The 24,616-nt window shown below is 41.6% G+C and overlaps 1 protein-coding gene across 1 annotated transcript in view; it reads right to left on the bottom strand.

The window, feature by feature from the left end:
* GRM7 (glutamate metabotropic receptor 7) overlaps positions 1-24,616 on the bottom strand; it is a 283,523-nt gene that overhangs the window by 72,748 nt on the left and 186,159 nt on the right. Inside the window, exons 5-6 of the mRNA XM_059823137.1 lie at positions 18,449-18,589; positions 3,707-3,907 (exon numbers count right to left, since the gene is read on the bottom strand). Coding sequence (XP_059679120.1) covers positions 3,707-3,907; positions 18,449-18,589 — 342 coding nt within the window. The remainder of the gene's footprint in view (positions 1-3,706; positions 3,908-18,448; positions 18,590-24,616) is intronic.

Genomic DNA, 24,616 nt, shown 5'->3' with positions numbered 1-24,616 from the left:
AAACGCAAAGAACTGATAATCTCAGGTCATTAGTTAAGCAGAAGCGTCCTGTTTCCTGACTTTGAAGTTGGAGTAATTGGACTCCCCGCCAAGGATCTGCTTAGTAAGTGCAAACCTTCTTTAACCTTTGTGTGGGCTCTGGTGTGGGCTCTGGTGCATGTTTTGGTGCTCTTTTTGTACCATCTGTCTGTAGGGACCTGTCAGTCCTGCTTTAAATTGCTACAGCATTTCGGTCTCCACTTGCAATTCAAGTTCCTTTACTTTTTATTTTCATAAGTGCACAGTGTATGAAAACCTCAGTACAGAGAAGAAACAGTATTCTCAAAAATGATCCCCTTTGTTATTTGACTTCTTGATCTTCTAATTATTAAAACATACAGTTGTTTAGTTGTTTTTTGATAATCTAGGATTTATTTTCCTTCTACTAAGGTTTGCAAGAATTTTGCTCAGCCCCAGCAAGCACTTCAGAAACTGAGTATTAGCCTCTAGACTGCAGCTTCTTGCTCATTCAGAGGCTATGACAATTTAATTCATCTTCTGTTCCCAACAAAAAAGCTGCCTTCTCACTACACAGACACAGAGAGTACATGACACCCTTTCACCTGCAGGATGTATTCAAAAAAAGCCACGATCTGACTGAATTTGTAGGATTTCGATCTCTTAATCACCACAAGATGAGAAATGAATTAATAGGAGAAGGACAGGGTGCTAGACAGGCGTAACTAGCTCAGGTGTTTATTATTCAGTGCACGTTTACTGCAGTTTGAAGACCTGAAGGGCTCCTACGAACAGGATCTTTAGCTTTTTCACTGGCAAAAATACAACCACTTTGTGCTTTGAGATTTTGAGAATCTCACTGCGTGAGCACTTGAGGTTTTAAGTTTTCCATATTTGGGGTCTTTTTGTTCTCAAGGTAGTGTGACGATATCAAAATTCATACTGAGCTCCTAGTACAAATCCAGTCTCTCTTCATTAAAGCGTTGCTTGAGCTCTTTCTGCATGAATGTCATTACCTTTGCAAGGAAGAAAAGACGCCAAAAGCACAGACAGGATGATTTCAACTGCACAGTGACAAGGAGATCTGTTACATGCAAAGAGGATCTCAAGCTCATGGGCTCAGGATGCTTGAAAATGGGCTACGTTTTTTCTCGCTGGCACGCAGTTTGGCCAAAGCACTCCCACTGTTCTACTTTCTGTTTTTACTACAAATTTAAAGTAGAAGACTGTGAGAACAAGATTTTAAGCATAGACTGAATACTGCTTTCCAAGTCCTAACCTTCGTGAGATGGAGTTGCATGGCTGCACAGGTGACTCGGGGAAGGGCAAGTTAAGATCAAGGCTAAAACCAAGACAGCTGAGCTAAGCCCAGCAGCTCATTCTTCTGTCTCTGCCCTCCCAGCCACGACAAGATGGCCAAGGAACACGTAGGCACCAGCACCCACGTCCCAGGAGCTCCCAGGCTTTATCAGCGCAGGAATACACCACCCAGATCAGCCAAAGCTTCTCCCATTTCCTCATCTCTGCATTTTTCAGGCTGGCCTCGTCCATTTGGCGAGTTATACGATGGTGGTTTATTCTGTGCCACTAGGAAGACTGAACCAATCCCAGCAATTCTGGGAATTTACTTTTATAGAATACTGAGAAGAAACTGTCTTCAGAGCATCTTTCCAGATACTGAGGAACGAACCCCAGGAGCATCACAGCTGAATATTAAGCCTGGGCACATAAACACATGTGCAGTTATGCACTATGAATATGTCAAGAAAAAGCTAAACTCTGCCCCTGGATAATGAACCTTAAAAGGAATTGGTTCTTTTTTCATGGAAAATGCCTACACCCAGACAGCCAAGAGAAATTAAAGAGGTTTAAAGCTGTCTCAGTTTTGCCACCATTCTCCTTCCCATGCTAAGAAGCAAACCACTACTTCAGTCCCTGTGCTGGACATGAGTTCCATGTATACAAGCAAAGAGAAACACCATATGGCCACGTAAGTCAATCACAAACGGAGGGAAAAACGTCATCTTTTAAAAGCCTGACCAAGAAAACACGAATAAGGAAACCAAAGTTGGTGCAAACCAATTCTTGGAGCTGGACAGTAGGCAACATTAGCCGGACACCCAGTTTCTCATAAATTATTTCTCAGCTCTATTAAAATGATTAGATGACCATTCAGCGTCTTTATATGCAAGAACTGTCCAGAGATGACCCTGCATGAGCTGCTCTCCAGTACTAGAATGGCCAAAGTACAACACTGTACATGAATGCTGTACTTCTACAGGAGGTTTGTCCTTTATAATTAACCTTCCAAAATGAGGAAAGTAGAACTCTCCAGACCTCCTCAGATCATTCATCTCAAAATTTGCTCCTGGCTGTAGTTAACACCACTTACTTCAGGGAAAGGAATTAAAATCTCCTCATATTCACCTTGCTGTTTATAAGATGATTTATACAGGAAGGCAAAATATCCTTGGCACAAATGACCAAGCCTGACCACGCAATACCATCTGTATTCCTACCTTTAAATCTCTCAGGTCCTATTGGCTGCGGGGGTGGGGGGGTGGGGTTTGTTAAGTTTATTAATAAAAACGTTTGTTAGTAGATTGCAGCAGGAAACGCCTCCCCATGCTGCCCAATGAGAACATGAAGCTTACACAAACCCCTCTCCCCAGCCCTGGCTGCCTCCCGCATTTCAAGAGGGTATTTTTTCAGTACTTCCCTAAATCTGCTCTAAATCTGGATTTGGAGGTCTAACTTTTGGCTCCTGGTTAAATCTGAGGTCTCTGTCTCATACGCACCGAGGGCAAGAGCAGCATGATTTCCTGCTGAGGACATTAGCAAGGTTCATGAAGGGGAAACAACGTCAGGTTGCTGTAACGTTACCTGCTGTAAGCGATCTGCTCTGGTGACTCTGGGCTGGTTGCAGGTGAACGTTTGTTAATGAAACTAATAAAATTAGAGTAAAACATACAGAGGCAAGGAAATTTTGCTGATATTCATACACTGCTGTGAAAAGAAAAATACATGAAAGCCCGTTGCACTGTCTGAAGCAGAGGGCTGGCATTACAACCATCACTGCCACGCTTGGGAAGCGCAGGTGGGTAAATGATAAGCAGACAAAGAGATAAAATTCTCCCATCCACATTCTCAGGATGTTCTGTCTCCTCTGAAGTCTGGCTAGAGGAACGAAGGTTGGAGTAACCGCTCTGCCTAAACCACTTATTTCTGGCTCTGCAAGCAGACCTGGCCCTTTAGCTGTCCTCTCGCTTCTCTCGAGCACGCAGCTAAGCTGGGTTCAGGGTACCAGAATTTCATCCGGTTGGTTTTCGCCAAGTACAGGAAACAATATAAATAAAGAGGAAAAATGTTGTGTTATGCTAACAAACTTCTGGGGTTTCAACAGGCATGTTTAGTCAGAGACAAGCTCAGGCTTTCACCCAGCTCTTTCTCCCATAGGAAATCAGATTTCTGGAAGGTATCCTAAAATAGCAGCAGTGATTTCTGTCTTTGGACAGTAGTAGCCTATTTGCCTTGGCTAGAACATGTTTTCAAATAGATACCAAATAAACATGGTCTTCTGCCACAAACTCTAGCGAAACAGTAAAAAAAGCCTTGATCTGCATTGAATGAAAAAAAATATATAAAGTGAAATTAAATGGAAAAAAGCCACAGGGGTAAATCCACTACTGAAGAAGCAGTCTCAGCTCACCGTTGAAGTTAACGCTGCGTATGTACTTGAGCAGCTTTTTGCCTCCTGCGTGCTCCATCTCGGGGCAGACCCCCGGGTAGTCGGCACAGAGGTCCTTGTTCATGTGGTGGAGCGCGTGCGCCATGGCGTACACAGCATCGATCACGAACTGGACCTTCCCCTCCTGCTCATAGTGGGAGTCTTTGCCAATTCTCTCCTGTCCTGCATGTCAAAAACAAACACACACACACAAGGACAGTAAGGAACAGTATTTTCCTGATATCAAATACAAATGAATCCCCTCAGAGCACATTTAAGGAACTGCATGTTTTAGTCAATACAAGAAAACATTTTGAGTTATGGTTTTACTAATTAAACCAAAACCAAACCTTCTTTCTTGATAGTAGAAACATCAACACTTCTTGCAAATTATCCTACCATAATCCAGAGAAACAAATCCTACCGTAATCACAAACTTGAAACTCTAACCTATAGGGACCATCTTAGAGAGAGAAAACACCAGACTCCGCATGCTCCCAAAGTATGTCTTTGAAAGAAGAAAGCATTTAAAATAAAGCACAGCTGGTAATTTAAGGTCTGATGTTTTGTTCTGCTGCAAATCCCAGTCTCTAATTGAAAGACAGAGCCAGACTGACGGAAGAAAGAATCACTTCAGATGCAACGAAGGGGCGCTCCAGAGAATTGAGTGAACATGCCTGCTATTAACGTTGCCTCGGGAGGCTCAGTATGTTTGCATTAACTACACCCCCCCCTTCTCCCCAACCTGCAGAGACTGAAATGTCCTTCAGAATCCACTGATGGCCTTTAAAATATTTTAGCAGGAGAGAACTTAAGGAATCCAAACGCCTAACGTCATCCCAACTGCAATGGGGGGAAAGCGGTGCTTTGAAAGTCATTCCTTGGTCACCACAGCGCCCAGCGCGCTAGAAACTACAAACCCTCTGCCTCAGAGATCCTCTCATCTGGCAGGCCAAAGCATAGAACATCTGAGAGAAGGGAGGCACTTAGCAGATGGAAAATTGGAACACAGAAATTAAACCACAAAGAGCGAAAAGAACTCAATAGCAGTGACAAGGAAGGTGACTCTAAATAATTTATGTGGAACGCCCATGCCTTGACCATTCTCCCCCTCTCAAACTTGAGACGAACATGTAACCTGGTAAGGTGACTGTAAAACCAGGCAATAAGGCAGCTTCCTTGCTTTTGTGGTTGTGTGAACTGATAACTGGGTGCCTCTGCAATTAAGCAGCAAACCAAAGAGTATTTTCAGAGCTTAAAGCAAGGCACAACAGGTTAAGAATCAGGAATCTCTGATTTTTTTTTTTTCCCTGAAATTGTCCAGTAACTTCTTGTTTTACCTCGGCCAAGTAACACCTGCATGATTCAATCTGTCCAGCTGCCAAAGGCATGATTATACTTACCGACCTCACCAGGGTTTCATGAAATGTAATTACTGCTTGTGAAGTGTTCTGAGCTGCACCGATGAAAGCAGCAGAAGTGCAATCTATTATTTTCCAAGGGTGGTAACACCACACCCCACTTGTTCCACCTGCAGCATCACACTTCTTTCTAACCTCACATCGGTCTTGATTGCCTTCCTGCAGTACCTGCAGGTCTGGGTACTGCCAGGAGCAAAAAGAAACCAGTCCTCGGAGTCATCTCTCGCAAATATTGTAGAGACCTTCAATCAAAGTAAATGCTCGGTTGGAGGATACAGGTGGGGAAAATTCCTTTGTTAACATCCTTAATTAGAAATAGGGATGAGTGAATTTAAATTAGCTGGTTGATACCAATAAGGAAAGGAAATCAAGTTGTTAATGACTGTGAGAACTAATGATTTTTAACGGAGACAAGAAGCCTCTTTTCCTGTTGCTGCTCAGTTAACACGTTTGCATCTCTCCCTCCTGCGCTGAAGAACGGCAGCTTCACCAACACCAGGTCAGAGCCAGCCCGAGCCTCCTCCCTCCACGGCAGCACTGGCCTTGCAGAAAGCCATCATCAGGGAGCAGCCCAGGTCTTCTCCAACCTGACTGCCCTTGGGGCACTGTCTGTCAGGCTGAATCATCTTCTGACCGGCCTATGAGCAAAGTTTTTCAAGTTTTTTGTCGGCTCGTAAAAGAAAGGCACAGTGGAGTTGCAGCCCCCTCCCACAAGTCACACTCGGCAAAGAGATCCAGACAGTTTGCAATAAATTCTGCTCATACCTCTCACCCCTTCTCCTGCCCTCGAGGTGGCCTCATCTAGAAAGTTTACACAGTTCTGGTGCTGGGAGCTCTTTCCATAAGTACATATACATCGTGCTCTCTCTCTCAATAGATGTATATATTACATACAAATATTTAAATATTAAATCTATATTTAAAGTATAATTATTAAATATGTTATAATTAATATATTTATACAAACATATGATTTATTTATAAATATATATAAAATATATACACACTTTTGTGTACTCTGTGTGTGTATATATATACACACACTGTATACAGTCCAACAATATGGCTCCAAATCCAGCAGTGAGTGTGTAGTTAACACCCAATGACTTCAATTAACTTGTTACAAGTCAGCAAGGTCTAGGAAAAATCCCACTTTCTATGATTTCTGCACTATCGCAGCATATTTTCTATATTCAACTCATTGAAAGATTAGACCCCCAGAAGAGGAACTGACCTACATCACCAAATACTGATCAGTCCCAAACAATCCTTTGTCTTCTTTGAATGGAGAGGTGGTGGACCAGAATTACGAATAAGCACAGAGAGATCACCACCTTCTTACAGAAATTCTACAAGCACGAAGAATGTCTAAATATGTCCACAAGTGATTTGCCTGAAGATAAGCAAAGATACAATCCCCCTATATGAGCACACTTAATTATCTACACTTTTCCCCCTTTTTTGTTTCTCTCCCTAATTACCAGACTGCACCATCGCTGTCTGATCCACTCAAACTATGAATTATGTTTGAGATACCCTCTACAAAAGCCCCTCAATTTTAGATCTCAGCTACACTGGAAACATTGAAATCCTGCAAATAATTCAGCAGGGTAAGAGAGCTTCCAGACTGTGAAGATCCACGTACTGCCTTTTCATTATTTCACTCCCCTCTCATTGATTACAGACCTTATTACATTTCCAGGCCCTGACAAGGAAAATGCTTTTAAGTGGTTTCAGCTCAGCTACATAACCAAATTAGCAATGCAACAGAAATGCATGTCAAGGGAAGCGAATCTGGGATTGAAATGCTGCGCACAAACAATACTGATTAGGCATATTAAGTTCCAGAAGCACAGTTGGCCAAATGCACAGCAGAAAGAAAATCTTTAGCAGTGAAGATATCTGTGAAAGGAACCTGAGGAAAACCCACTTAAAAACACAAGAGCAATGTTAACAGTGACCAAGTATGAAAATAATAAAGATTTGGAAAACTTAATAGAATTTCCAGTGACAAGAATGCTTTCCTCTACTGAAAAAAGCCATTTAGTTGACTATTAAACATCGAGAAAGTTTGTACCATGAAGTCCAGGTATGGAGCCAAATGTAAGTATCACAGAATCATTAAGGTTGGAAAAGACCTGTAAGATCACCAAGTCCAACCTTCAACCCAACACCACCATGCCCACTAAACCATGTCCTGCAGTGCCACATCTGCAAGTACCCACCCAGGAAACATGCATGAATTTGTACAATTAGAACAAGAGTGTGCTACCCTTCATATAACCATAGCTTGAGTTACCTTTTAAAGAGACTATAGCAATTAGAAGTTTAGCCCAAATTTGAACTAGCAAAGAACCTGCAAAGCAATTGCCATATTTTACATATGTCAAATAGTCTTCAGACTTCAACGCTAAAAATAAAATAAAAAATATCCAAATTAATGGGCCTTACTGAACAGAGTGGGGTCTAACTGAACACAGCCTTCCCTCTAGTTCACAAACTACCATTGTAGTAACCCAGTGAGCAGCAAATCAGGCCCAAAGTCCATTTTCAGAGAGGGGTAAACCTAAGTGATAGGCACAATTTTAATTCCAACTTCCACATTAGTGTGGCAAGTATTTTACCCTCTGAGGTTTAGCTGAAGAAACCAAGCAGGAAGTTTTACCACGTGCTTCAGGAATAGCTGCTGTACATATGGGTGTATACAAATTCAATTATTAATTCTTCCTGGAAGAGAAGGAAACCCACAGAAGTCATTAGCTTCTTACAGATAAAAGCAGCAATACCGGTGCTGCGCGCCCCTCCTGGCAAAGGGGCAGTCTTGAACTCCCAGCCCACGACATTGTGGGGCTCTCAGGGGAGCGAAGCTTGCTGCAAGAGAAAGAACCAACGGGTGAACTCAGGTGTTGGGCGCAGCAAGAGACCGTGCAACCCTCCGTGCTGTCAGAAGACACCAAAAAGCACAGAAGGTAAACATAAACCCCATTTGCACTGTGATGTGCGATTCTTCTGCTCTTCTTGCATGCCCCTGTTGTTTAAGGGTTGCTTCTTTTTTTTTTTTCCCTAACTTGGTGATCTTCAGGAGCCATGCAATAACATTATTTTCTTCAGCAAAGAAGTAGCTGACACCTGAGACACATGCACGCAAATTGATTTCAAAAGAATGCACTTTTGTACCAAGGATTTGAAATGGAGTACCTTGGGGTGTCAGGAGAAGGATGAAACACAAAAGCAATTTATTGACATGAGCATTTTTTGCTTCCAAAAGATCTGTTTGAAGGTGATGACAAATAATTTAACCTCACTTCCTACTAGAGTCTCAAGTGCTCATCATTGTGATTCCTAAGAGACTGAGCAGTTACGTCTCTTGCTTCAGGCAAATCTTCACAAGAGAAAAATACTGCAACAAAGAGAGGAAAAAAGCCCCAAACCCAGAGCAGTGAGAATTCAGGGAGAAAGAAGTCCTCTTGTGCAGTCTCCTTCAGATGACATAGAAATGAAATACAAGTTTAAGAACTCCTGGTCACACTTTTTGCATCTCCATAAAGGCGATGCTTAACACTTCCTTGTATGGAAAAATGGAAAAGGAACTGACGACATTGTTTTTCACATTACATTTTCTCAACATCTTTCCTTCAGTTGATTTTTCTGGACCTGCCATTGATCACCACATAACGTAGGGGATATATTACGATGTATAAATAGTGTTGCAAGGACAATTTTTATGGCATACCATTCAGACAGACAGACATCAGAATCCCACTTCATTGGTGCTTACATTAGATGAATTCAGACATTGGCTCAGTTTCTGAAGGATTAAACACATTTTCAAAGGAACTTACATAATAGTGCTGCTGAGAACCCAGTGATAGTCATTATTAACAAGAGATTTAATTTAAAGATTGCAGAATGCTCACAGTATCAAACAAGCGGCTATTATTTGTACAAGTTAGAATTCAGCAGCTGGTTAAGTGCTGACAGAAAAATATATACTCTTCATCCATCTCCAGCATATTTAGCGTCATTAGAAACCTGATGCCTGTGAGCAAAGAGACATCCATGATGCAACAGCTACAATTATTAGTCTATGACTGTGTAAGTGCCCATATATGCTGTTTCATAAGGACACTGAAGCTTCCTCCAGCTACACACAGTGCAGAGAGCTCAGCCTGTGCAGCTGCAACGGCTGTACTCAAGGCACTCCAGAAACATGCACAACAGCACAAAACAAATGGATCCATCTTTAATAGACACATATATACGTCCAGGGCTCTCCAAAATAAGATCAGAGCTATTACTCCTTGGATATTCACTCATGGTATAGACACTACCGTAACACACGGGAGGTGTGAAGTCTGAAGGCTTCTCCAAATAAGATCTTTATTTGAAAGCAGCTGAGTACTAAAGCTTGAGAAAAACTAACAATATGCTAGAGTAAACATTGTAATTTCAACAAGCAGAGTATGACAATCAGGCCTTTTTGCAATACAATCCATATATCGTCATTTTACAAAGACATACAAGATCCAATAATGCAGCTATGTAGTTACAGTCATCTATCCAGCCCTTCCTAATTCAGAAGATCTCATTATAGACAAAAGCTTTTATCTCAAGACCATCAATCCAATCCCCAGGGATTTTCTTGGGGAAAGCAGATGAACTTTCAAGTTTCTACTGCTAACCACACAAGAACATCCTTCTGTGCTAGGATAAAATTTCAGCCTCAACATCATCTCCTTCAGGCTACGGTGAGCTGGCGGAGTCAGGGCAGCCACACAGCCCAGGGCAGAGCACCCACCTCCCTAATGCTGGTGCATGCCACTTCTGCCTTATTTCTAAGGGCTAAAGAAACCTCTCCCTAATCTCCTCTGCAACCTGCCGTGTCAGCATAGCTCTACAGCCTCCTGCAACTCTGGTGAAGAGAGATAACTTCATATTGCACAACAAATCTGGAAAATCGGACCAATTGTTCTATGCCAATAGCAAGCAGGGAAGCCTTTTTTAACTAGAAATATTTTTTTTCTTAACTGGGTATTCACTTGACCCAGAGTCGGACACTTACAACAGCAGATAAACAGAGACGAACAGAGATACAGCTGTACTGAGTGACTCCAGTAACACCACCAAAATCCACAGAAAGCAGATGTAGTCAGCTTTAGCTATGCCTGATCAGCTAGTACTCTCTAATCAAACTTTGGAAACCAGGCTCTCACAGTGTCTTACAGCATATTCCTCATCTAGGAAAGCAAAAAGAATTCCTGTACTGTAACTGGTCTTCACTCATAAGTATTAAAAACCAAAAGGAGCATAGTACAGCAGACAGTCCTACTGAAAATTTGTTATTCCAATACAATATTACATAGCAAGGATGATAATAATAATAATAATAATAATAATTATTCAGCAGTTTACAGAAAGCCTTGATGCAATGAGTTTTGTGAAGCTACATCCACTTCCATCTGTCAGACAATGATTTTTTTTTCTCCATTGCACTGATTCAACCCACCGTAACAGTTTCTCTTCTCAGGTTTGTACGTGTATCTAAGGGAAGAGATTTTAGATTAGAAAGCTGACCTGATTTTCTTACCTGAGATGCCTTCTGTGCACTCAACATTCCTATTAAAGCATATGTAATAGGTCTCATTTATATTCCAATGCTGAAATACTACAGTCATAAAAAAACCCCCAAAATCGGCACCAGGCTAGCCGACACTGATGTAAATTACAGACACTTCTCCGCTTTATATTGCTAACGTGCAAATGAAGAAAGCTTCCTGTAGCAATAATTGCCAGTGAAGCCAGTGATCAAGCAAATGTATAGAAGAAGCACTTTTTAAAGTCTAGAAGGCCTAAATTGGAGCTATCTTTATATTTGAGCACTTGGGTAAAAATGCAGTTTGCAAATAGAGGAGTATGTATGTAAATAGTAGGAAGATAGTCACTGAATATTGGGGCTTTGCTGGCAAATCACCTTGGCAATCTAGAAATATAAGCAATTCTAAGAAATGTATTTCTGAAAGTTAATAGAGTTTAGAAATCCATAAAACTGGTTTACCTTAAGAATAAACTCTTCAAGGTTGGTTTAACGTTGGTTGAACCAACCATTGCAGGTTCTTTTAGGAATTTCAGGTGTATATATTTTGAAGTACTACAATACTAAATAAGATTAACTTTTTGAAATGAAAGCATAGAGGTCATTAAGCTACAATGCATACTTGGACAATTTGATATTATATGGAAAATATTTTGTTTATAAAGAGTTGCACATAGCCAGTCAACTTGCAAGCTAGTGCATAACACGGTTGGTTTGCTCCTAAACTTGAGCACATCACATTTTTCAGAAAAAAAGTCAACTTTTCTTTCTCACGGGTGTTAGCATTGATATGTTTAGGCAGTCTGAAGATCGTTGAAGTATTTACAAAATAAGATGCAATGCAATCTAGTAAAAGAACAGAGAACTGAAATCCTGGGTTTCAAATTTAAGTCAAACATTGGCTAACCATGCATCCTTACGTAAGTCTTGGTGTCTCTGTCATGGCTACAGCTGTGTTGGCCCAGAGAAGTTAGAGGAGTCACCCAAAGATGAGCTGGACTTGGTGAAAAGCAGTTTACTGGAGACCATGTTGTTTCATTCGTGAGATACACCTTGGATTTCCCCTCCCCTCCTTGAACATTGCAATTTGAGAGGGAGCCTATAACCAAGATCACAGACAACTTGAAAGACAATCACCATCAGAAAGAAAAGGAAAAGCAGAAGTTGTCAATGGAAATATGTTACAAAAATACAGATCAGCCACTCACTAGCAAGGAAACATTGTGCAGGTGTCCTGAGAAAGAAGGGAGGAAGAGGCAGGCCATACTAGCAAAGCAGGAAAACAGCTACCTAGACCACTTATTTACCTGCATCAGGGCACGGGCTGTAATTGAGAAGACAAATTTCCCATCCTGGTCTGCCGTTTAACCTTATCTGTAGCTTGCAGGGCAAGCAAAAGAAGATAAATTTTAGTCTTTACCCCTTCTGCACTGAAATATTATATACCTTCACACACATGCATAACACACATTCCATACCTTGGAGCCTGGAGGAGAAAATACACAGAGCAATCTCTGTAACAAGAGCTAACCAAAAGCTTTTTTGCTCCTGCCGATGTCATCAATCACACACCACAAAATCCTGGGTGAAAATCCACCCTGAGTCACAGGCATGCAAATCCTGCTGTGCCCAGTGGCAGCTGAGAAAGGGTATCCAAGCTGAGTATTTGACCTAAAGCAAATTATTTTACAGTCTCTATATGGGATTCATGACAGCCAGCCTTATGTTAAGTATTTCTGTATGTCAGCACCTCGACTAACCACTGCTTAAGACTAGACTAAAATTTAGGACTACTGCCTAGGCAGGGCTTCTTATAGATGATGACAGTGGGCATTAACAAAAAGACTTGGATGGGTAGAAAGATCTGATATCATTAGCCAAGATTAGGGGAAAAAAACAAAACAAAACAAAAAACCTGCTTTTTTATTTTAAACTTGTTCTGTAAAAAAAAAAAAATACTAAGAGGGATAGCAACAAAGCCTGGATCTCCACAGTCTTAGCAGCTCCACCCCAGAGCTTACAAGTCAGTCAACTTGTCTTTGCATTATGCACAGAGACAATAAGGTTCCCCCACCTTTATGAAGCACAGCCGCAGAAAAAAAAATTCATCTTGATGCACAGAAAATTGACTGACAACTAAACGGAACTGACTGCGCTGCTCAGCCCCTGTGTAGCTTTAGAAAGGCATTTCAAGGAACGCTCATGTTGAGCACACCTGCAACAAGAGAGAAGGTTTTTCAAGCTGCAAACTCTTGGACAAAACAAAAATGTACCATGGATGGTTTGGATCCTCATAAACCTGCTTTTGCTGAGGAATTCTTGATATTTGCTGTAGGACCCAGATGCAGTGATACCCACAAGCCATATCACGAATAGCAAGAGGGTGCTAAGAAGTGCTGGGAGCAGCTGACGGTGCAGCCCTGCGCTGCTGCCTGCAAACACCGGGCAGCTTTCTGATGGAGCTTCTGTTTCACCCTTGCATCATTGGTATAACCTTCCATCCCAAACCTTGAGCAGCGTTGGAGATGGAGCACCTTCTGCACGCACAGCCCCCAACACCAACAGTGGGAATCAGTCTAAATTTAGCTGCTCTTCCTGATGTGATTTATATGGCACTGTGACCAGTAAAGGTCTTCTGACACCCTCAAGTCCAATAGATATTCATCCTAATGAATACCATAAAGCTGTTCTCATAAAAAGTGAATCACGCACACCATGGCTCCTGGCATTTGTTTAAAAAAATGCTTTAGATATTGGCCATCTGCCATTAAGTTGCTTGAAACATCTCAGACAATTTATTTTTTCCTGAGATGAGGAATTTTGATAGCATTTTGAAAACTATTTTTCTTTCCCTACTAAATTGCACTTTGCTAATCTATTAATGCACTAGATTACTTTTTGTAGTCAAATTATAAATAATATTCCGATATCCGCAGGCTCTGTTATTTGCTACGTGTTTTGTTTCTCATTATTCTTCTTTCCCCAACATATGGCTTCATAGTACAAGCCACCCTGACTGCCGGTGAAATAAAGATAGTATATTGCTATTAGCTTCCTTATCCTCTAAATAAATAAATAAAATTCCCAGCTACTGGTATCATTTTAAAGCAAACCACAGATAATTAGGTTGTTTGTAAAAAATTATCTGGGTTGTCACCCCCTCCGTTTTCCATGGCCATGAAGCACAGTGCAGTGCCACATTTGGGGTGACATGCCAAATCCTGGGTATCCAGACTTGGGCTTCCAGCATTGTGGATTCATGATATATTTCTCAGAACGACCATTTGTTTTGGGACAACCCAGACCAAGCATAGCTCTCAGCACTCTGTATTGCTTCTTTCCTTTCAAAGCGTAAACCCCCTCATAAAAAAAAGCAGTTACAGGAAATTCTGAGAGAAGTGTGGCAGATGCAGCACAACTTTATTATCCTAGCTGTTTCTATTTTACAACTATTTCTTTGCTACTTTAACCTTCTCCTTCACGAAATAGAAATCTGACCTTTTCTTCCCTCCCAACAACAGTTGTATCCAAAGCACACCGAGATGCGAGGCAGGACGTTCACCTATCTGGCATCAAGTCTCTGATGCACATGAGAGCACAATGTATTCTCTCCCAAGCTTTAAGAGGCAAGTATGTGTGTAGATACATATACTCAAATTACTGCCTTTTTTATGATTATGTTTACCCAAGACACCTCTGCCCTTCACCGACTTTTAATCCTACCTTGTAACATTTTCAGGTGAGAGAAACTCAGTCCTTAGAATAGCCTTTCCTGACTGATGCTCCTTACATTTTAAAAGGGATTTGGCTTCTCTGAGCCACCAAATCTTTGCCCAGTACAGTCCTGCCAATCCCACCCCTACAGGACAAGGATTCGGGGGGCCCAGACACTGCTCCTGCCATCACACCGCCCAGGAAGGTGAATTTGGGTCCATTTGAGGCGTTGTCGCTTGTTCCAACCCAAATTCTAAACAAAACCGTCCCTCTTCTACGAACCCTTTTGCTGATTTTCTGTCTCTTCATCTGGCAGGGAGCTTTCTCCCAGCGTTTGCTTTAGAGCAAGTCATTGAGCCGTCATCTGGGCTGTACCCTCAGACTGATTACACTTGCAGATAATTAGAAAAGCTCTCTGAGTAATCTACATTCTGATAAATGACATCCAAGGTGACATCACCCCTATATCACTTCATTAAGTCTCCTCGAGTGTAACGCTATCTGAATTAAAAGCCATGTTTAATAAGTAAAAACAGACAAGTGTTGCAATTTCCTTTTCAGGTAGCGTCACCCACCAAGGAGGGGGGTCATTAAAAACGCAGGCGCTCGGGGTATAGCAGATGCCTCTGTGTATCTGAAGCACCTCCTTCTGCCGCAGGTGAGCACCGCTGGAGACGTTACTGTTGGAACCGGGAGCACCCACGGGGCGACCACGCTGATGGGTGCTGTTAGCAGAGCGACCTGCAGGCACGCTGCGGCTGCCTGCCCGGAGGTGGCACGGTGCAAAACTATCAAATATTCAGCACGATATATTTGATTTCAATAATCACTCTGAAACTTAGGAATGGCCTGGTTCATGACAATGGATACACAAAAACTTGTTTTATCATCCGTTAATTCTAACTCCCTAAATCTCAGGGCACTGGCAGTACAAGTACAGTGTGGTTTTTGCACAGTGAAATATCTCCAGTTGAGCTCACAAGTGCAGCCCAGGCCCCATCTCCGCACGTAACGTGGTGTGGGCAGAGCATTCGGCATGGCTCCCTTTGCAGAATCACGGCTATGAACTACACTACTATTACCTTCCGCAAAGACAGTCATTTTCTTCTGTTAATCCTCTTCTATAAAAGCACATGTTTACCATAACGCATGGTACTGCAAACTACTTTTTTCCAAAATATTCCCACATTAACCTGACGTGGCCTGTTATGACTGAAGGGAGTCTCTCCAATATTCTTAAATGTAAGCAGCAAGAAGTAAAACAATGAACTGCATAAACCCAATGCTTCTTCCTATGATGCTGTCTCAGTGATTCATTAGATTCCACATATATTTGATGAAGTGTCCTCAAAAGCAAACCGCAGCATCCCTCCAGGGTAGAGGCAGCAACTCCAGGGCCTGGGCAAGCACAGAAGGCAGCACCCGGCTGAAGTTACACCACTTTTGCATAAGGAACCGATCCCTCTCCTGTCCAGGGAAAAGCAAGGGACTCGGCTGCTTCTGCCGTATGCGTACGTACCGCTTTGAAACGGCCTGCATCCCAGCAGGAATTACCTGCACAACAACATAGGTGTCCTCGGCAGCACCACAACTTAGCAGCACTGGACCATGCCCTGAACCATCCCAAAATAAGTCAATCGCTAGAAACAGCATTATTAATTACAGCGGTGTGTTGTATTTAATCCTATCTAGAAATACGGTGGAGTGGGCTAAACGTATTTTCATTTTCTCATTCTACATCTTAACCATCCCGGTCAGGGAAAATTTCCATGCTTAAATAAATGACACTAATGTAGAAGTTCTGCGTACAGAAATACTTCAGTAAGTTGCGATATGAAAAGGTGAGTTGCCCACAGGGTGCCCTCTCGGAGCAGCTTTTCTTCTTGATCGCAGCCGGTGGCCCCGAGCGCTGAGCTGCTCCCTCTGCGTACAAGCACTTCGATTTGGAGCAGGAGCCTCCCGCACCTCACGCTGGTGCTCGGGAGCACTTGGCTGTCAGAAAGCGATGGCCTGTAGCCTAGCACCTCGCTGCATTACAAATTACCAATCAAATTTTAAAATAACGATGATGATAATTCATAATATTATTACATCAGTGGGACATTAAGACTCTCCTACTAGCAATATAATTCACAGCTAATGCTTTTTCTGATGCACAATTTACTTCAGTTTGTAGAAGAGGGAAGGAAGATGTCAGGGCATGTCATTTGGTACAATATCAAGCTATAATGTGGTATTACAGCTTGATAGGGTAAGTTAGCCCTCGAAAATAAATGTTTCTGCTGAATCTATGCCGAGGGAAGGCAGAACACCATTTTTATGTTCACATCAGAAAGCACAGGCTGTGAGCAATTGTAATAGAATAATGGTATAAACAATAAGGGTGTAAGACACTTTTAGAAGTTATCCTAAAGATCTTTTAGCAATTTTTAGTCAAATTCCAGCCTTCGGAGGAGATTCCAAATGCCAAATTTAACAGCAGTGTAGTCCCAGCTGTAAATGCACTGTTTCTACGTACAACACTCCTACTCCCAGCCATGAATTGAAACCAAAAGCAGATGATATGAAATACGGAACGTTTTCATCAATTTTCAATCATAGTAAAACATACCCTCCTATGAACTAATTTCCTTTGATCAAAATTCAAGGCAATTATTCAACATAACACATTTAAACTGCTGCTGTGAAAAAGTAAAAGGAGAGGGAAGGAAAGGCAAAGGGAGGCAAGGGCAAGGCGGACTTCAGACGGCGTTATTGGCATTACCATCCGTATCACAGGAGGCACATTCTGGCCGAAGCTTATCCACTGCATTTTAAGCCCTGAGCAAATGCCCCAACCCCACACTGCAGACATTCATGCTACAGACACAGGCTCACCAGGGACCTGGCAGTTTGAGGGCAGATTCCCTGCGTTTTTTGAGTTTTTGAAATATTTTTTCTAGACAAGTACCCTCAATCTAATACCTTAATTCAGCAGAAGGTCATTAAACTGGCAATGCTGCTGTTGTCCCTATGGATCATCCGATAGCACCCGGTGAGGCCCACATCTGAATGACTCCAAGAATGTGTGTCTTGCCCATCGTTTCCTTCCAAAATAAACTCTCCAAGTTCAATGAACTGTATCACCCCGCATCATAACGGTGGTTGTGCCGAGAAGTGCGTAACTCCGTTAAAAACAAAATCACCCCCCCATTACCTATGCACCTCTGTAACTAACAATAATTCCTTGAATCTCCATGTGATCAGAAACAGGTATTCCTGGAAAATACAGTATTTCAAATGGTGGGCAGTACCTCATAAAAGGAAAAGAGGAGTGAATCTGTCAGCCACCAGAAAATAACAGAGGTCAAACAAGGTCAGGAACCTCAGTCAGAAATGCAGACAGTGCGTCTTCTATGTTACTGACCTGAGGCTGCAAAAATTTGTTTAATCCCCATTTTTTTAAACATTGGTAAGAACAAAATTCTGATGAATGATTTTATGCTACATAAATGAAAACATTTCACACTGTGCTAATGCTTTCCTACAGCTACATTTCTATCAAAAGTTAAATGTAAACATACATGGTTAGTATACAACCATTCCTCTGACGTGAGATGATGCTTTGCCACAGTACGTGGCCAATTTGTGATTTGCAGATGGCTGACAAGGCACAAGTTTTGGACATGATCTCCACCTAAAACAAACTAACAAAAACCCCACAAGCCACCCTGCGCTCACACAAAAGTACTTCTGGGTCCCATGGAAAACATTGATTTTCCTGCTGGATGGACAGCCAGGAGAAGGAAGAAACAGAAGAAGGTATTATTTGACTCTTTCCATCTACTTCTCTTGCCCTGCAAGGCTGATGCTGCTGTGCCATTTTCTGTACAACGTACAAAAATTCAACTTATTTGTTCAATCTGTCTCCAGCCAAGCCTCATTACACCAGCTGTGCTGTCATTCCACCGCAGCCCGCGCCCAGCGGCACGAGGAGCGTGAAGTGAGTGGAGTTACCTGTGCATTTACGGTCCGTGTCTTCCTTCTTTGACCCACTGATGGTTAACTTGCAGTTGAAGTTCTCCTCCCAGTACTCTGCAAACCACACGTTCCTTCTGTTGTTCTCCAGGGTGCGGGAGGTAAAATAGGCATCGAACCCTGGAGAAGGAGACAGGTAGAGAGCTGAAGTCTAGCTCATACTGCGCGGGAAGTACTGCAACCTGAAAACAAAGCCTGTGTTCACATCGCCTTCAACATCCAGCGGACGTTCACATCTCCACCCACACGAGACGATCGTGGAAAGAAAGGCAGTCCGCTGCATGTTTCATCTAATCAGCTGCATCTTGTAAGTAAATTACACTGCTACTAACTGTGAGGTGTAACGCTAGGTAAGATATATGTAAAACAGAGATTAATATAAAAAAGTTATAAGCGAAAATCACGGATTAGATATATACCGATAAGGAAAGAAAATAAATGATACGGTGCAGCTGATATTAGGCTGAGCTCAATACAACTGATTTTGTAATTAACCTCTCCAGACCTCCAGAGAAGGCAGTTTCATCTGACTAAACTGGCCGCTACCAGTGCACCGTACTGGTTTCGTTGCATGTCTTTTTCCCTTCGTTTCCTTTCACAGAGGTACAGATAAAGTCAGAGGGCAAAACTTCTACGAGGTAACTGTGAATCACCACGATTTACCAGATGTTTGGATTAGACATCCTGAAGTGTGGGGGGAAAAAAAAAAAAGATTTCCTTCCTTCAACCCGTGAGATTCAGGTTGCTGCTGAAGCCATGCAGCCACAAACTGCTTGCAGTGCTGCGAGAGTAAAAATGACATACAACTCCAGTATTAAAATAATGGGGGGGGGGAAAAGATAGTTTTTTAACTGCTGAGATGAAGTTTAGTAAAGATATGTGAAGCTCCTGAATCTCCTTTTTTGAAACATAGTCCCCTGTATTCACTGAAAGAAGCCACATAACAGCTATTGAATAGCTCTGTAGCAGCAACTAGTTCAGTTTTCATGTGGCTCTCAACCATATTCTATCTCTAGCACCTCACCAACTTGCCAGAAGAGAAACATATTTTGCTTTGGCTTTGTTTACTTTTTTTGCAGAAATGTATATCACTATATACACACATGGCTATACGCATACACAAATGTGTGTGTATATACATATATATTTGTGTATGTATAGTGATTAAAGAAAAGGTATACCTAAAGGCTTACAAGCCAGGAGGGCAAATATAAAGAATTAAAACTGTACTACAAAATTATACAGTTTATTAAATTCTCCCATAGTGTAGGGATTTCCTCTATCAAGTTTTCAAATTCCATAGTTTAAAACCGAGCCATACGTCCTTTAACAGCTCAGGTAATACCCCTTCAAAGATCATGCTCATTTCAATGGAGTTTTCTCACAATACAATACAGAACTCTGAAACAAATATTTACCTTCCCAGTGAGCAATGGTAACTTTAGACCAGAAGGAACATGACATTACTAACTATCCCAGGCACTGCTGCTTCGCTTTGCTGTATTTAAGCACTCTTCTATCCATTATTCTCTTTCAAAGTTGAGATAACTCCTTAGAGCCTAAGGAAACCTTTGTGCATACAAATAATTGCAAATCAATAGACAGATACCCTAAGTATAGCACGATGACAGAAATCTGACCTTTGTTCCTGCAATGACTAAGATCCCCCTTGTTCTTATGACAAGCATATTCGAATAATGGGACGTTCCCCACTGTTACTAGTGCTGAGTAGTTTTCCAAAGTCCTTCTAGTTACCTGTCTGTAGCCTGCAATGAGCAACATCAGAGCTTTTGCCTACAGAGACAGTTCAGATTCAGTATTTTTCATGTAACCTTCCAGAACTGCAATCCCAGTTCAAGTTCAGTTTGCAAAAGAGTTTTTCCTTTTACTAAGAAGGTTGTTGAGGTATTCAAACTATGCAAATCTGAAACCTGGAGAAAGCAGATCAATTGTAAAGAGGACTTGAAAAATGCTGGTTGCACACCGAGAAGCTCAGAAGTAAATTATCTGGCATCCGAAAAGTGCAAATCCATTGAAGATGCAAACCTCAGAGTATCTATTTTGTCCCTTTACTTGGCTTTACAGCCGGTACCAGTGCTGCAGAAGAGGGTGGAAGCACAGAAGCAGCAAGCTCTTATAGATACTAAACCATCTCTCTATATTGCTTGCTCACATGGTTCCTTTTGATTTTGCAGTTAGAAATGACAGTAAATACATATTCCATTGAAAGAGAGAAAAAGTTCCTTGCACCATAGCCAACAATTTCTCTCCCTGAAATAGGTGGGTAAATTGACTCAATCTGGCACTCCACACAATGAAATTGAGTCAGAGGAAAACCATATGGCATCGTTAAATTAGCATAGCAATCCATCCACTATGGGATAAAAATAGACAGCATGTAAACAGATGTTTTCAAATAAGAAAGAAGATTAGGAGTGGGGTCAATCTGTCTGCTTGTATTAGCTTCGTGTACTATTGACCCAACTATAACATATATTTTCCTAATTCTGAGTGTACTACTGTTCATGACACAATGCACATCATCTCCGAGAATTACACCAGAAAAATAAGTATTGGGGTCTTCCAGAAACAGGCTGAGAGCAAATTAAAATTTTACCTGCAGCCTCACTATAAAATACGTGTAGGTGTCTCCTGCAACAAATACATCAGGGTGCTTCAGAACGATGACAAACCCTAAGCAACAAGCCATACCAACTGAACACCGTGCTGCCTAGTCGGTAGCCAGCACCTGAAGGACTGCAACCAAACCATGGAAACCTGCAAGCAGAACACCGGAAGGGGATAGGAGAAAACCTCAGCGGTGTATTTAAGTGCTACTGAGTATTTGAGTCAACTCCATGCACTCAGTACGGCTTGTCTAGCCCTTAACGTGGTTTTTGCAGCTTGAAATGAAAACTTTCCAGAACAAAACTGCATGAAGTTGCAGGAAAAGAGCCAACCTGTGATGGCAGAGACCCTCGATCTCCTCCTGCTGTATTTACGCTAAGGCAGGGACTTACTTAACCTGGGTTTCCCACGTTTTAGGGAAACCATTTAGAAAAACCTCTCTTGCCACAGCTGTTCTACTTAATTAATGACAAATTACTGACTTATGAATATTTCTGTACACGGTCTCTAGAAGGGACAGGACAATTTCTGCACTTCTGGGATGAAATTTCCTACAGAAAATATTCATGTGGGTGGGTCAGAAAAAAATTTAGAAAATACTCTTAGGTTTTAGTTACATACAAGCTACACCTGTTTTCCTGTAAATCTATGTGTATTAGCTTTACTCATAATTAAAGAGCACTTCAAAGGGGATATTCAGTCATAAGATCTGCAATATATATATGGCTCAGAAAGAGAAACAGTATAGCTTACCAATGTGCCAAACTAACTGACCTCTGGGAAAAGTGCTCTATAACTTAATAAGATAGAATCAATAAATCTTGATAAAACTGTAATAGAATTCCATAAGAATTACTCTAAACCTTTGCAGATTTAATAACAAATAATAACATTCCCATTGATTTTTTTTAATGATCCCTCTGCATTCTCAAGAAGGAATATAGATCCCTATTAAAGAGTGTACATTTTTTATCATTATTTTCTATGGATCGAGACAAGCAGGCAAGTGACTGACTGACAGAGGGACAGAGTTAAGTAGCAGCCCAAATTTCTATTAATTCCTTACTGGGAGGAAGTGCTGTGCACCCACGGGCTGTTTCTGGCTGTTTCACAGCACTACTGCTCCCACATAGCCAAAATCCTGGAGAAGACCTCCAGAAGGCTTCGTCTTTGCAAAGTGCCCTCCTTCCCAACAGACTTAGGACCAAGAAAAGTCCCCCATGGCCAGGACCAAGTGGAAGGAGTCCTACATTTCTGCATAGGAGCAAGGCCAGGAGCGTGCTCACAGGCACCATTTTATATTTGATAAATATTTACAATTTTTACACAAAGCGCTGGCACACGTGCACAGCTGGGGTATGATACACCACAGAATAAGACCTAGAAAGTTTCATATCATCTGGTGCAAACCTGTGCACCTCCACTGAATGAACTGAATTGTGCCAGTTCACAGTGGATGAGACTTTCATGCAATTAAAAGTCAGCAAAGAATGCTCAGTGGAATCCCACTGCTCCCAGAGTGGTTTTTTTCTTCTGGTTTTTCCCTGTATCATTCCCGAGAATACTGTCAGAGAAGTTACGCTTGTCTGAAATACATCGGCTGAACTGAATACAACACCAAGCTGCTTGCTCTGTCATTTGAGCCAACAAATCACTACCATTTAATTTTTTTTTCCACCATTATTTTCAGAAAGGTAATTGTGCTCGATGTACTTCAAAGCGACTTTAAAAAAAGAAACCTAGAGGAAAAATGTATTTTTCAATTAAGAGAAAATAGGATCAATTTAAAGATCATTCTACTTTTAAACTTCACATTAGATGTATGGCTAATAAGTAAAGCAAACCCCAAATATTCAACTCTAAGCAAATGCTGATCTTTCGCTAGTGTAACTGCTACCCTGCAACCAACCTTGTCAGTGGACTTTAATTAAACATTAGGAGTCCCATGATGAGTTTCGTGATTTAAATTCCTATTAAAGAACAGTTTGTAGTTACATATCTATATTATTTTATTTTGAACACTAATCATAAGGCTATGATGGATCTACGCAAAGATTAGTGCCATACAAATGTTGTGAGCTAATGTGTAAGGATTTATGTCACGAGTTTATTTAACAGCCGTGACTATAACAGTTCTCCGACTCTCCCGAGCTCTTCCCAAGGCGTGAGCACAGCCGAGCCCAAGCACCCGCTTAGGAGGACGATGGTGCAAAATGCCACCAAGCACAGCATCAGGCAAAAGGTTTACAAGCCCCTGGGCAGTGGTGTGTGGCAATAGGCAGCTCCTTTTCTAAAGGGGCAAATGAAAAATGGTCCGTGAATAGGAGCTGCTGCACCGCTTGTTCCATTGTTGATCACACGTGACAAAAATATGTGGTTACACACTGCAAAATAGAGTGTGTCACCTTTGCAGGTTGGCGTAGGATGAAGGAACTCCTGAAGTCACAGGAGGATTAACATTAGCAGCATTAGGTAACTTTTCACCAGCTTCAGACTGATCTGTAATTTGTTAACTCTTGGAAAAAGCCAATGCTTGCATTTGTCTCAAAAATATACAAAACATATATTCCGTCTTAAATCTCGTATCAGTCAGGTCTATTTCCACACTTCCCATGTACCACAATGACCTTGTGCCAGAGGAACATCTTAAATGCATCTCTAACTTTAAGGTACTTTTTTGAATTAATATGACTCATAAACATTAAAGTTGAAATACGTGTTCTCTCTAATAATGACAGACTTAAGCCTGTGCTTAAGCTTAATCTTTTTGAACCGAAGACATTAAGACAACTTACATGCACAGTACTAAACATAACAGTTTCGGGTTCAGGGGCTCAGGGAATTAGATGACCCAATCAAAAAAGCCGGATGCTTAAATGTAAAAGTAGAAATAATCACTTCTTACCCTTGTACATGGCCAAGTGCTGCACTTGTGTGACAAGATTTAGTGATTTCCCAGTGTTCCCCCATATATCATACTTAAGAAAATTACTTTTTTCAGCAAATACCTCTAAGAGATATAGATAGTTATTTTATGCGATTTTACAAATCAAAGTAAATGTCTTATTACTTTAAATCACTGTGATTTGATTAAATCATTATTCTTATACATTCAGAGATGATACTACCTAATGGGTTCATTTATTTTTCCACCCCAGGATTAATATATAAATTGACTACATGGCAATGAAACAGACTTTAAAAAAAAGCCGGGGTGGGTGTGTGTGTGTGTGTGTGTGTGTGTGTGTGTAGAATTAGGGGAAAGGGACTTGATCCCAAGCACTACGGGGGGCTGCTGAAGTCCAGGTGAGGGGAGGGACGAGAGTCACTTGGCTGTGATGCCCCCAAAACCCGAGCACTTTGGGTTGTTCCCCTGCTTCGCTCAGTGGGATGCTCAGGGTGCCAGCCTAAGCACCCTTTGATCAGGATAGACGTTATCAGTCATACTTGGCGTTATCAGCCGTGCTTTGGTGATTGACACGAGGCATTACTGGGGGAAGATGGGAGTGTCTCATCCCC

This window comes from Gavia stellata, chromosome 12 (assembly GCF_030936135.1).
Source record: "Gavia stellata isolate bGavSte3 chromosome 12, bGavSte3.hap2, whole genome shotgun sequence".
Taxonomy (NCBI): Eukaryota; Metazoa; Chordata; class Aves; order Gaviiformes; family Gaviidae; genus Gavia; species Gavia stellata.
Note: the sequence above shows the minus strand (reverse complement) of the source record. Positions and strands in the feature narration are given on the sequence as shown.